Consider the following 13,452-nt stretch of genomic DNA (forward strand, 5'->3'; position numbering starts at 1 on the left):
CTGTTGGTTGTGGTTGTCTACAGTTTAAATTTTTTTATTTTTTTTAAATCATTCTCTTTATCTCTACACCGCAGTCTTTTTTCAGTTGGCTTCTCAATTTAAAACAGACAGACAGACAAAGAAAATATGTCTTGTACTTAAATTTAGCTTTGCACATATTCACAGAACTCAAAGCTTTTTACCCTCCGTGATTAACACGACGCCTAAATAGCCATAAAAAATCAAAACAGATACATTTTGCTAATTCGCCTTATTTAGTGACCAACACATCTGTACCAGTGTTCTGGTAGGTTGTTTGAACATCTTCATACATCGCTACACCAGTAGATGGCGAACAAGTGACTTTTCTTTTTTTTTTGTATTATGAGTGAGTTGAATCATTCACTCAAACGATTCGTTCAAACACTGATTCATTCAGACACGCCACAGACAAGTGTTGGTTGAAGAAAAAGGCAACGGATTTTTCTGATGTGGTTCCAGATTTGGATATATTTTCGTTGAAAATAGACAAAGTAACTGTGGGAATGTTGTGTCTAACATGTAAGTTGCTCTACTCAATATTTCCTTTTGGCTATTCAGTTGTGCCACGCTGATATTATATTTAATGTAAATACGGAATGTGTATTTCCTTAGGTTTTACTGGACGACCCAGGAGTCTGTTTGATTCAGCGTTTCATTGGAAAACTGGTAACTGCATGTCGAATGTTTAATGTTCCAAATTTATACATACCTAGATCAGCCAGTTGGCTCTGTTTACGAGACCATGAAGTGACCACTTTGGACGGATAAATATACTATAGATACTACATCAAAAAGAATTTTTCTCTGCCCGGATTTTGAAAGACCAACAAGAATAATGAGACTCTGCTGAAACATGAAATGCTATGAGCAAGACCTAAATGCTGACAAAGCTGATGGGTTTATTGGTCGTCCAATAGAGTCTCGATTACATCTTTGCTTTGTTACAGACAAAACCAAATCATGAGTTTGTAATAATGACTGAAGCCTCGTTTGAGTTGCTGTCCCATGATGACTGCTGGATAGCTGACCATCTGCCAGTGAGTCTGGTTCTTTTCAAACCCCTGAAATCTTCCGGCTATGGGTCCAGAAACCCCCTGCGGCCCCCAATGCAATTTGTCCTCAGACCCAACGCCGAACCACACACCAGATCAGGCGTGTGTGCAAATATGCGTGTATTTTCACCATGGAGAGCTGTTTCCGTCTATGTGGAGTGAGGGGGAACATGTGTGACCGCTCCATGTCTGGCTGCAGCCTCTGCGGGAGGAAGTGGGGTTTTATTCTGCAATGGCTTTTCCAGGCGGAACAAGGAATGGGAAGGAGATGCAGAGGGAGAAAGAGGAGAAGGAAGAGGAGAGAGACTAATTTCGTCTGATTCCAGCACCTCGCAGAGAGCCTTCACACAAAAGCATGTTATTCAGAGCCTGTCGGAGTAAAATCAGCAATTTCCAGATATTAAATGATGGATGAAATGAGTGTGTGAAGGGGGTATAGGGGTCTTGTGGGTTGGGGGAATGTCAAGAAATAACTCCCAGAATCCTTATTCAAAACTTGAATGTAGCTCATTGAAGGATCTGATCAGTATCTTTATGTCTGGTTCATTTTCAAACCCAACATCTGGGCTCGGAGCTTCAGGAATATTTGCTGACTTTTTGCTCTACTGTTAAGTTCAGTTCCTTTGTGCTTTATTGGAATTGGGTGTTTTTTCAACTATATAGACACTTTTATGTCCCAGGTGTTGATTTGAATTACAATTAACAACTAACTTTTATTTAGTTTTCTTTCTTTAGTGAACGTCATATTATAATTGTCATTGAAATGTTTTTCCATACCTTTATATATATTTATAATTTTGCTATTTTGTAATTCGTTAAAATAAAAAAAAATGTAATAATCTAGTGTGAGTATAAAATAATTTTTCTAGACAGGTTCACATGGCTAAAAGTAGAAGAAACACCCAATTAATTTTTCTGTGCAAAATTCCAACTCTCTGAAGTCAAAGTAGCTGTTATTCAACAAAATATACTACATAATTTAAAAAAGAAGACTGTCAAGAATCAGGTTCATAGCTTTGCTTTTATGTTTATTTTAGTGCATCATTTTGATATACGGTTCGGGAAAAAGTTGTCTGGTTTTTGAAAAGTGTACGCTTAGTTACGTACTTAAATGTTATTAATGGTGTTTTTGCTCTGAGAATGCACCTTAGCCAAGGACAAAATTTTATGTCTTTGAAACCAGCCCATAAAAACAGCCTCTATGCTGCTGATTCTGCATCTACAATTAACTCGGAACTGTTCTATGCAAAAAATTATCCTATTAATAATTTCTTTTTGTCTTGTTTTCAGCCCAAAAATACATAAAAATCTTATAAGAAGGATAAATTATTCTGAGAACCTAAATTACATAAAATACTGATTCAGAAAAAAATATGATGTAATTCAAAAGGAATTTAAGAGAAGCTATTTTTTTGTATTATTATTGTTTTAAGCATGCATCTAAAATATTCAAGTGGATTAAAAAAATATATATATTCGTTTGGCTTTTCAAGTAAATGTTCTTGTTAAGAATGTTTAGGTAATCCTATTGGAACAAAATCACTCAATAAGAAAATTAGTTTTGTTTAGTGTACTTCAAAAACCAGTTTAGGCTAATATTCATATATACCAGCTTTTATTTATTCTTTAAAACCTGGAAAAACAGGAGTGGTTTTACTGGTGGGGTAGTGGGTGACAACCTTGTGAACTAAGCCTTTGCTTCTTGTCGGAAATTTGATTAAATGCGGTGAAGACTGGGCGACCCACATGTCTGGGAGTGGAGATTTTTCATTTTTCTTTAATACTCATGTTTAATTTCATGATTGGCTAAAGCTCCAGGTGGCTGCTTAATGTCCAACAGATGGGCCCCTCCGCAAACCCAATTTTCCATTGCAGGCTGATGGCAATAAAAGGAGGGATTTTCACAGTTCCGCAGGCACCCCTCGCATTTCCACTCTCCCAGGGGCAGAGAGAGAGTGAGCAAGACCGCAATGTTATACTTTGTTTTTATTAAAGGGTTTGATTGACAGCAAAGGAAGATTTTTCCAGTATTAAACTCTAGGCCCAATTGAACGGGACAAAGTACACCAAGCCTTGATTTTGAGCTACTGGGACTGGGCTATACCACCTTTCTCTTTCTGTCTCTCTGTCGTTCTCTCTCTCTCACTTTCTTCCTTTGCTTTTTTCAGGGTCTGCTATGAAGCCAATGGCTCTGTGGTGAGCCACAGGGAGCTGACAGATTGGCCCTTAGGATCTCAAGGCTTCTTTTACAATCAAAACTTGTTAACTCACATTCTTACTCGAGGATTTGGATGGGATGGAGAGAGAAAGAGGGATTCAGAGGAAGGGAGGTATAGAAGGAGAGAGGGGCCTTAGGATGCATCAAAGCCGGGGTCTTGAGAACACATGTTTGGGCATAAAAGTGTGTGTATGGATTAGGAGTGCTGTAAAACCAAGAAGAACTTATTCTCCCAAGGCCAGTCAAATGAGGAGAGAGAAGCAGCTGCAAAGGCCAACTCCCTCTGTCCTCACTGACCTTCGCCATCACTGTCCTCGTCCTCTTCCTCACTGTGATATCAGGGGTCAGAAGTCAAAACTTAGGTGCACACTAAAACCTGAGAGAAAGTCACTCGAATCCAAGATTACAGTTCAGTTCTTGTATTCTTGACGTAATGGATAAAGTTTTCTCGCTTATTACCAAGTTTTCTTGTAATATGCATCTGAAAAGGATAAAAGGCAGCTCATAGTTATTTTGATAAAACTTTGTTCAGTGTGGATATTTTTTTAAAATAATATAATAAATTATTACAGTAAATTTCATAAAGAAATTAAAAAATTTCTTCTTGTTTTGCTTTTGGATCTAATGCAGTGACATTCAGATTTTTTTTGTGTTGCTTTATAATTGTTCAACTTTGGCCAGTATATATATTTTGTATATGTGCGTATATTTCTCAAATATGGAAACAGTTATATTGGTATTACTTGAGAGCTCTTTAAAAAAAAAAAGAAAGCCTGACGAAATCTTGCCGCATTAGTCATGCTCTACTGTTTTCTGTGTAACCCAGCATTAGGAGAGGGCAAATTAGCAGGCCTATTTCAACAATAGCAGCTCAATATTAGCCTCTCCAGCAGGAAACAATTAGCTAAAAGCAGGTATAAGTGGACAGGATCGTGTTTTCTGACTGTAGAAATGTTGACACAGAGGGAGCTGGCAGAAACTCAAGTCACAGAAAAGGAGTTTTCTCTCTCCCACAGGTGTGTGTGTTGCAGGGACGAGACTTCGAGAGAGCTGGAACGGGCCAGCCAGGCTCTTTGGACACCTGTCATTCCATCGTTGCTTTACTGCTTCCTGTCCTGTGGTATTCACAAGACTCCCTGCTGGATCTGTGAAAGCTTTACCAGAAGCCTGAGATATGGACTGACACATAAACACTCTGACAGAAAACAAAACAGATCTGATACAAAAAAGACAGCAGAATGGAAGAAAAGGACATCTTTATGCACTTCAAATCTGTATGAAATCCAATAACTCAAATACCAAAAAGACAAAGTATTTTGATTGACACATATTGAGAATTGTCACAGGATCCTGGCTTTTCATTTTTGGACCATACAAAACACTCCGAATCCAAGCCCATTACCAAAGGAATGACCTGAGGATATTCATACCCTTTTCCTCTTCAGTGTGCAGGTGCTGCTGGTTAGGATATTTAGGGCGTGTATTATTCCACTTGGAGAAGGTTTGTATTGAACTTCATATGAAATCATTCAGATCATTTTTAAGGTCATAGTTGTTTATAACATTTTTGGTGGAGTTCATCATATGTGGAAAGTTTCTAATACCCTTCTGATGTCTTTAATTTTAGGTCTGACTCTCTCTTTGACAATAATATCCGACGACATCCACCATACAGGTCAGTGTGCAGTACTTTTATTCGGACACTTTTATCCAAAGCAGCTCACGTTGCATTAAAGCTTTCAATTTTATGGTTTCATGCATTAGCTAAAAATCTGACTTTTGTTATTGATGCTAAAAGTGCCATGCCAGATACCATTTACAACTTAATTTAACTCTCTCAAACATGATTTTGAAGCCTTGTGTCTCCATTTTTTCTGCCATTCAGCTCTCGATCTCTTAACCTTAGTTAAACTGTATGAATATTGGACCCATTTCCATGCAGAAAGTGGTATTAGTGGACCAGTTCTGTTGCCATGGCAACTAGTCTCTACAGTGCCGTCTCCAGCCACAGGGGATGATGAAGCGCTGTTGATGTTGGATAACAGAAGCAGATGGAGAGGGAAGGAGTGAGTTAAATGATCTGAGAGCACTAGACTGGTTACAGTTCACAGACTCTATATTGAGCGAAATATGGCTGAGCTGAACAGAGGGATCCACTGAGTGTGGGAGAATTTACTAAGAGTTTACTGAGAGGAGACGAGATGAGAACAATGCTGTTGGTTTTAGGATAGAGAATCACATTTTTAAAACATTTTAGATTACCTGTTTACTTGCTTGGATTTAGATAACAATGTTTTGTACTCTATGTAGGAATAATTTTCAGTATACAGTAGGGGTGAGCGATCATTTTATTTCATGGTAACAATATATAGCCTATCACGATATAGTTATTTTTGCTTTAAATAAGGTTTTTATGATACCATAAAAATTTCATAGTTCATGCCAATATCACAAAAAAAAAACGAATAGTAGCCTAAAAAAAAAAACCCCTCAAGCTCACTGAAGACAAGTGGTCAGGGATTTAAATAAGAATAAGAAACTAATTACAAGCAATAGGACAAAAAAACTACAGTAGAAATAAATAAGAAATGCTACATACATTGTATAAAGTAATCAAATGAATAAATATACTGCAGATTCTTCACTGTGTAAATTAAATATATATTTCTTCTTATCATAGTTATAAAAGTGATTTAGTCAAGAGCAGTGAGAGATTTTCTCTCATTTGTTGCTTGATTAACATGAATGACTGCTGTCACTTTAAGAGCTTCCTGTTACACGTGTTTTCTTTCACAGCTGTTTGCTTTCACTTGCAAAGATGGGCATTTTGACACATACAAGTGTGTATTTAACTGTTCAAGGCCTATAAAGCGGAAAAAATAACTGTTCAATACTCTATGAGCATCGTCTCCATGTGCACACGCCTCTCTGACAGCGCTCAGAAACAGTCTCTCAGATGGCGCTCACATATAGGGAAATGAGTTCTCTTTTGTTGCTGATTCCATTTCAATGCCTTAAAATCACTCGTTTTTAAATAGCAATTAAAATTAAAAGTTTAGGGTTTGTAAGATTTGATAGAAATTGGTAAGAGGACTGTTGATTGGTTGATCAGTTTTGTCAATTTTAGTGTGTGTCTATTCAAATTGACAGATGCATTATAGGCTTCACAGCATTTCCTGTTTATTCAAATGGTATTACACAGCCAGTATGATTAAAACTGAAATTTTACTGTAAATGGTCAATAGATTGAATTAGAAATTTAATTAAAACCTAATAGATAAAGGCCTGAGTTTATAGATTTAAGTCTGCATGGTCAATTTCAGTTGTAGGCCTTTGAAAGAATCAATCGCTGGTTGCTTCAGTTTCCTGCGTGTAATAAATAATAATAAATAGAGCAGGTGCAGTAGCTTGACGGTTAAGTACTTGGGTTATTGATTAAAAATAAATAAAAATAAAAGTGTAAAAATGTACATAGATACAACCCTTTAGCTGATAACTCACTTTTTTGAGATCAGAATAGATCACCTATGAGATTTGCTTGGATCCAATGAGAAAGTGTTTTCATGAGGGGGGTGGGGTCTTACAAGGTTAAATAAAGAACTGGGTCCGGCAGTTGCAGACTGGCCATAACTTTTTATATTCAGTTATGAAAAGGTAGACTGGTCTTATTTGTATTGGAAAAGTAAGACTGATAACCAATTGAGCAATAGTTTTAACAAACTATGTCTAAAAAGGGTAATATTTTAATTATTTAAGGTCTGAGATGTGGCATTTTAGCATTTTAGGTCAGCATTGCCATCTAATCAGCCAATATTGTCTTAAATAGACTGCATAGCACTTCATCTTTTATAACATGGGATTTTGACCAAATATATTCAATCTTGATTTTTGTAAAAATGTTGCAACAAGATGTTTTTTTTTTGTTTGTGTGTGTGTGAAAAATTACAGTTTTGGACATATATAAGGTGATAAAAAATATTTTTAAAAATACCTTAAAGTAACTACAAATGAGCATGTAAAACAAATATCTTTAAAAAAAATTCCACGTGGAGCCCCCGGTTCTCACCTTTTTCCCCCTTACCTGTTTGTATCTCTGATAGTAACAAAGGAAGAACAAATTGGCAGAAAAACATAAAAAATATTTAGGTAGAAAAATATTTATAGCATGTTTTCACCAAAAGGAAAGTTTTGAGCTATGTGACACTTCATCAGAAAAAATTCTGTTCGAATAATTATGATATATTAATTGTCTTTAGAAGACACTATAGGGCACTATCCTAGGTTGGGTAATGCTGATGACCCAGGACAGGCATTTACATTAGACATTTGGAAAGGTCTTTGCCTGTGTGTTTGAATGTGAGTAAGAGCTTGTGGTCAGAGGTAAAGTAGAGGACAATGTCTGCCAACCGCAATCTACCTGCAGATCTCATCTAGACTGAACGTACAGAACCAGACTTACTACTGACTCCCTTCCCATTCACCTTTCAATCTCTCTCTCAGTTACTCTTGCAGACCTCTCACAGTCTGAATTCATTTAAGCCCTCAAACTCAAGATTTTTCAACATATGCATATACATAATTTGGTTTAAACAATGTTTTGAAATTTTAATCGGCATAAATAAATAAAAATAATAATTATGTTGCAGAATAACAACTCCTTGACATTAATGTTTGATCGTACTGTAGGAATGTGTTCTGATAGGAAGAAAAGCCGATGTTTTGACATTTGTGAATAAAGTTCAGTGTAGTGCCTACAAAATATATGCATCATAGACAAACCCAAAAGAACACAAACAGGTTCTTTGCTGGTTAGCAAGCAAGTCCCTTTTTTCTTTCTTTTTTTTTTCTTTCGCTGTTTTTAAATTACAAATAATCCTCTTCATCCTTACCACTTTTGTATAAAAAGTATATCACCTCTATATAAAACAAAAAAGAGGTTATGTTGAAATTCACATAGTTTTTGGCTTCTAAATATGGAAGTTCAGAAAGGCAGTGTAGTTGTCCATTATGACACCGTCCACCAGGTTAAGAAGTGTTGCATTCAATCAAACAGCTTATTTACAGCAAATTTACACTAAATGTTCAGTATGCTCCGGCGCGCTCCTTCAGGCAGAAGTGATGGAAATGCTCTTTTACTCTCTCTTCTCCTCATCATTAACTTCTTAATGCAGTCTTTCTTTCTCTGTCTTTGTTCTGAAAGAAAGCAAAGTGATCAGAGAATGAGTAGCTTGTAGGTTAAAGGGTCTTTATACATCTTGTACATCCATTCGTTTTACAGACACATAAAAACAATTATCTCATTCGATTTTCAAAACACATTAGGACGCTGATGAGCAGTTGAACTCTGACCGTCATTACCGACAGGTCAGATTTATTCAGACGTCTGAACCGTAATCAGGACCATCTCAAAGATAGATGTCATTTAGGGAATCTGATCGCTTGTGTTGGGGGTCTTACCATAACGTCATCTTTGGTCACATATCCACCTGGTACATATGAATCAATAGGCACTTCTGGGTGTGTGTTTTGCCATTACATTGGCATCTAATTTGGGATGTTTGTGTGGTGCTTATTCCCTTTTTCTATATGAAAAAGTAGCATAAAATCTGTTAATTCAATAATACATCAAATCCATATAACTTTTAGGGATTATGATAGCTGTCTGTCAATAAAAAACGCTTAAATCAAGCATTTAAAAATAATTCGTCAGAATATATAATTTTTTACAAAATAAATATAATAGAATATATCATTTTTAATCAGAATATATCATTTTAAAATTTTTTGATGGGAAAAAATTCTTTCTTTTTTCTTTCTTTTTTTAAATGATACCTAGTGTAGTATACAGTAAGTTATTTTTCTGGTTTGGCATTTATGAAGTGGTACTTGAGCTATACTTGTGGGACTTTAGGTGTACATGTTTTAAAAAAGACTGATCTATAACAATGGACTAAGAAAGAGAAATTAATCTTAATTTTATCTCATAACAGAAAAATAAGTGCTTTCAGCTGATAAAACAAAGTCTTTTAAATGTTTGCGGTTGAACACTGACAAATTTGAGTTCATCAGCTCTCATTAATTGGTCGCAGCCGATGAAATTTTGATTAATAAATAAATAATCCTCTGTGGCCCATCGAATACGGCCATATTATTTCAGTAATAGCATATGAAATGCTAGATGAAAGGATGAATCTGGAGTGTTTTCATTAAACTGTGGTGTTTAAAGGGTCTGTTCAGGATTAGCCGTCGTAATGATGATGAGGGTGTTGAAGGCTTTGGTGGAACTCAGGACATTCGTGAACTGCGCAGGAAGACATTCAGGTTGTCAGGGGAATAGACCAGATGTTTCTAGTGCGCTGCACAAACACAGCAGACGCGTAGCAGCCTGTGCAGAGCGCGTTCATGTCATTTTGTGTACCTCTCTATGAAGGTTTTGTCTAGAGCCAAATGAATTGCTTGTTTTCATCACAGAGGCTCATGTAAACACTTTCATTTAGAACGCGGTAGATGTTAATTAATGTGGTTGAAGTCAGACCAAGCATATTAAGGGTTTTGCCAAGTTTCAGTGCCAAAGTGATCTGTATTTATGATCTGATGACATCAAGAAATTATGCTAATGTAGGCTCAAACAGCTATGCATAAATATCTGCTTATCTGTCAGTTGCACACTCAGAACGCTTCATTGTGTCAATCACTAGAATATTATGATAAATGGCATTTAAAGAGATAGCTCACCCAACAATGAACATTCTGTCATCATTTTGTCACCCTCATTTTGTTCCAAACCTGTATGGCTTTCTTTTCTTTTGTAAAACACAAAAGATAATATTTTGAAAAAAGTCCCCACTGATTTTTATCGTTTGGACAAAAATATATGAAATATTCTTTAAAGTATCTGTTTCAGAGAAGAAAGAATGTGATATAGTTTTAGAATGACATAAAAGAGTGTTTGTTTTTTGTGTGAACTACCGCTTTGAATCTCAGATAAAGTTCATGAATCAGTAACAATGCACTGACCTCTGACCTGTCACAAAATAACAACAACAACTTATTACTAAACACCTAATTTTCCAAGTTTTGACTGTTCTATAAACGTCAGTCAGATTTGATCTCTATCTAGCCTGTCATGCATTTTGACAGCTACATTTCATCAAGCTACTCACCAGCCGTCTCTGGTTACTAAGGCAGAATGTGCAGATCTGTCTGGGCTGCGAGTTTTCTGAGTCCGGGCTTGGTGTCGAGCTCTTTGGAAGGTTGTGGAGGTGATGATACAAGGCTCCCGAGCTCCTGAGACAAGGTTGGCCGTCTCCACTCTCCTCTCCAACCAGCAGCACGTTCCCCAGGTGCGAGATGTAGCTGGAGGCCAACCGCAGCGTCTCAATCTTAGACAGCTTCCTGTCAGCTGGTTCGGTAGGTATCAGCGTCCTCAGAGCAGTGAATGCCGTGTTTACACTGTTCGTGCGATCCCGCTCTCGGGCGTTTGCGGTGTTCCGCTGGCGTATCTCGACGATCTGAGTACAGAGCTCGCTGGGAGCTGCTACCGGTCGGCAGCCGTACCTCTTTTTGCGAGTGCCTAACTTAAATGCGCCGTAGCCGTGGCCGGCCATTCGGAAGGATTTGTCGTCAGATCCAGAACCCTCACTGCCGTTGTCATCATCTTCGGAGTGCATGCTGATCTCAGAGCACAAGAAATGACCTGGGGTTGGTCGCACCATCGCAAAAGACATGCTCAGCACCTTACGGGACCCCTGGACTTTGCTCTTTGTCCTTGCGCGGAAATCTCTATTGAATCGTTCTACTTTGCACAAACACAGGAGTGAACTCAATCCCAATTTCTAGTCGTACACCCCAGTCAACACTATGGTCTATATGCAAAGTAACTAGCTTCTGTAAACAGTCCTGCTTTAGGGATCCAACCAATCCAGCGACGCTTGACCGAGTTACTTCTGACTCACTCATTCATAAGAAATGCTCTTTTCTCCACTGTCATCAGTTATTTGGGCTCACAGCATGCCAAGTTGCCTCCCAGACGTGTGTGAATGAGTTTGTGAGCTCCAGATCCTTCAGTTCCACGTGTGATTTCAGCTGAGCGTTTCCTTATGCCTTGGATTTATAGTCAGGGGGTGTGGCTGGGGTCCGCTCTCCTTTAACCACCGTAAATGTGAAATCCAGCGAGCAAGTGGGAGGAATGAGAGAATACAGTGACTTCTCTCTCTCCTTCTGTCTCTTTCACTCCATGTTAGCCTTTTTAAAAACTTGACCCTGAAATGCTTCCACTGAAGATTAATCTGTATGATAGATTGGTTCATTTCTTTCAGTGCATTACTTTTTTATTTCTTTCACACTGAATTCAATCTATTAAATTTCCTTTTTTCCCTACACCCTCTCACTCTTTGTCAAAAACGTGAATTGTCAGAGCCAGATGCTCATGAATCAATCCAATCCGAACCTAAATACAGCGTTTAGTCTGTGGACGTTAGCCCAGATCGTTTCGCCTTTGGCACCACGGTCACAGGAGGCCTGACAAATGATTGCACAGTACTGAGGGGTAATATCACAGGATATTATGCAACTTTCATAATATAAATTCTTCATAATTCATAATATTAGTTCTTGTATATGGGGATTGTTCACTAGCAGCTCTAGTGCTGATTAAACAGGAAGTGCCCTGGGCTGTGGAGGGTTTTCACTGTAAGCGCATAATGACGCTTATAATGGTTGATTGGTTGTTTGAAAAGCTGTATGACAGTCATGGGCACACTTACATTTTCATTTGCCATTCTTGTCAAATGTTGCCAAAATGGTTTGCTCTTTATCTAAACACTTTTCAACCATTATAGGATCCTAGTGCACTTACATTTACCATTCTGGTCTTTCCTGTTGTACGTTTTGAGCTATGTAACTTTTAAAAAATGAGTGTGTTTGGGCGAAGGAATTTAACATGCTGGAAATAAAGAGGTAAAGATAGCAATTACTCAGTAAGGGACTGAGCATGAACTTACATGAGTAACTTATTTTTAATCATTTTTTAAAATTTTTATATTATCATACTAATTTCTGTTTTCAAACAAGAAGGAATGTTTTGGAATGAAACAAACCTAATAAAACCACAAAATAGAATGCATTAAGTCCTTTGCTAATATATTAGGTATTTAATTAATTTATTTATATTTCAGTCGCTTCCTAAAATGATGCCGCTTCCTAGATGATAATGCCGTTTTGTACTTGGCTTTTATTAATTATTCACAAGAAAAGACATTGGATTAAAAACTTTTGGGTAGACAAAAAAAATAAAAAAATAAAATAAAATAAATAAATCTGGAGCATCTGGAATATTTCTATATATATATATTTTTTTTAAGTTTAACAACATGGAGAAATGGTAACCTCGTCACACCAAAGTTGTGAAATTAAAATTAAATTACAATTAAAATTAAAATGTACCATATAGAAAAAAATAGTAGAGCTGAGTATACATTTTCATGTCCTCATATGGGCCAAAGTAAGAGTTGGAAACTTCTTGAAAAAAATTGGTCTTTTTCGAAACACAATTGTATGTATGCAAATCGTATAATATCCAAAGTACAGATTTCTAGTAATTGTGCAGTTAATTCTCATATTGTATTTTCAGAAAGTTTTGGAATATTTGTCCTCTCCCCAAATTTGTCACTACCGAATTACAGTAGTAATAATTTAATTAGAAGGGTTATATTGATCTATTAAAATTTTGCTTAGATCTACATTGTAAATATAGTTTTTTACTATTTTATTAAAATTCTTCAGAGGTAAATAAATAACAATTACATTTTTAACAATATTTTGAATGTAATTTATGAGATTTATTGTTTCAAATTAAATTTTTCTTTGTAAAGAGCAAACAGTTTATAATACTGATTTCAAAGTTATGTATTCATTAGTTTGAATATACAATGAACCAAAAACTACCATAACATCTTAGTTGATAATTCACTATACTTTTTGACAAAACATCCCATGTTTCAGTAGTGACTGCACATTTTCTGTAGTGACAGTAATGCTTTGGTAGCAACCACATCACATTACAGAATTTTAACTCACATACTGAAACACTACTAAAACATACTAAAATACAAAAAAATTGCATAACTGTACTAAAATTTTTTTTATTTTCCCCAAATATGA

General features: G+C 36.5%; 2 protein-coding genes across 3 annotated transcripts in view; one reads left to right on the forward strand and one right to left on the reverse strand.

The window, feature by feature from the left end:
* The first annotated feature begins 402 nt into the window (after positions 1-402).
* The window catches only part of mroh1 (maestro heat-like repeat family member 1), a 75,936-nt gene continuing 62,886 nt past the window's right edge, over positions 403-13,452 (forward strand). For both annotated transcript variants that reach the window (XM_058746485.1, XM_058746488.1), the window contains exons 1-4: positions 403-540; positions 634-687; positions 4,308-4,792; positions 4,919-4,966. The gene's annotated coding sequence lies outside the window, so the exon portion shown is untranslated. The remainder of the gene's footprint in view (positions 541-633; positions 688-4,307; positions 4,793-4,918; positions 4,967-13,452) is intronic.
* On the reverse strand, positions 8,322-11,405 carry scxb (scleraxis bHLH transcription factor b). The gene is made up of 2 exons (XM_058746489.1): positions 10,455-11,405; positions 8,322-8,484 (listed from the first exon to the last, which is right to left on the reverse strand). Exons 1-2 carry the CDS (start codon positions 11,016-11,018, stop codon positions 8,446-8,448), a joined length of 603 nt encoding a protein of 200 aa, XP_058602472.1. The 5' UTR covers positions 11,019-11,405; the 3' UTR covers positions 8,322-8,445.

The sequence above is a fragment of the Onychostoma macrolepis genome, chromosome 16 (genome assembly GCF_012432095.1).
Source record: "Onychostoma macrolepis isolate SWU-2019 chromosome 16, ASM1243209v1, whole genome shotgun sequence".
NCBI classification, from domain to species: Eukaryota; Metazoa; Chordata; class Actinopteri; order Cypriniformes; family Cyprinidae; genus Onychostoma; species Onychostoma macrolepis.

Bases quoted from the DNA above. Each gene is read 5' to 3' on its own strand.
- scxb (XM_058746489.1), bottom strand. From the start codon at position 11,018: ATGTCTTTTGCGATGGTGCGACCAACCCCAGGTCATTTCTTGTGCTCT. The intron at 8,485-10,454 runs GTGAGTAGCTTG...GCTTTCTTTCAG, and splicing joins TTAGTAACCAGAGACGGCTG to AACAAAGACAGAGAAAGAAA.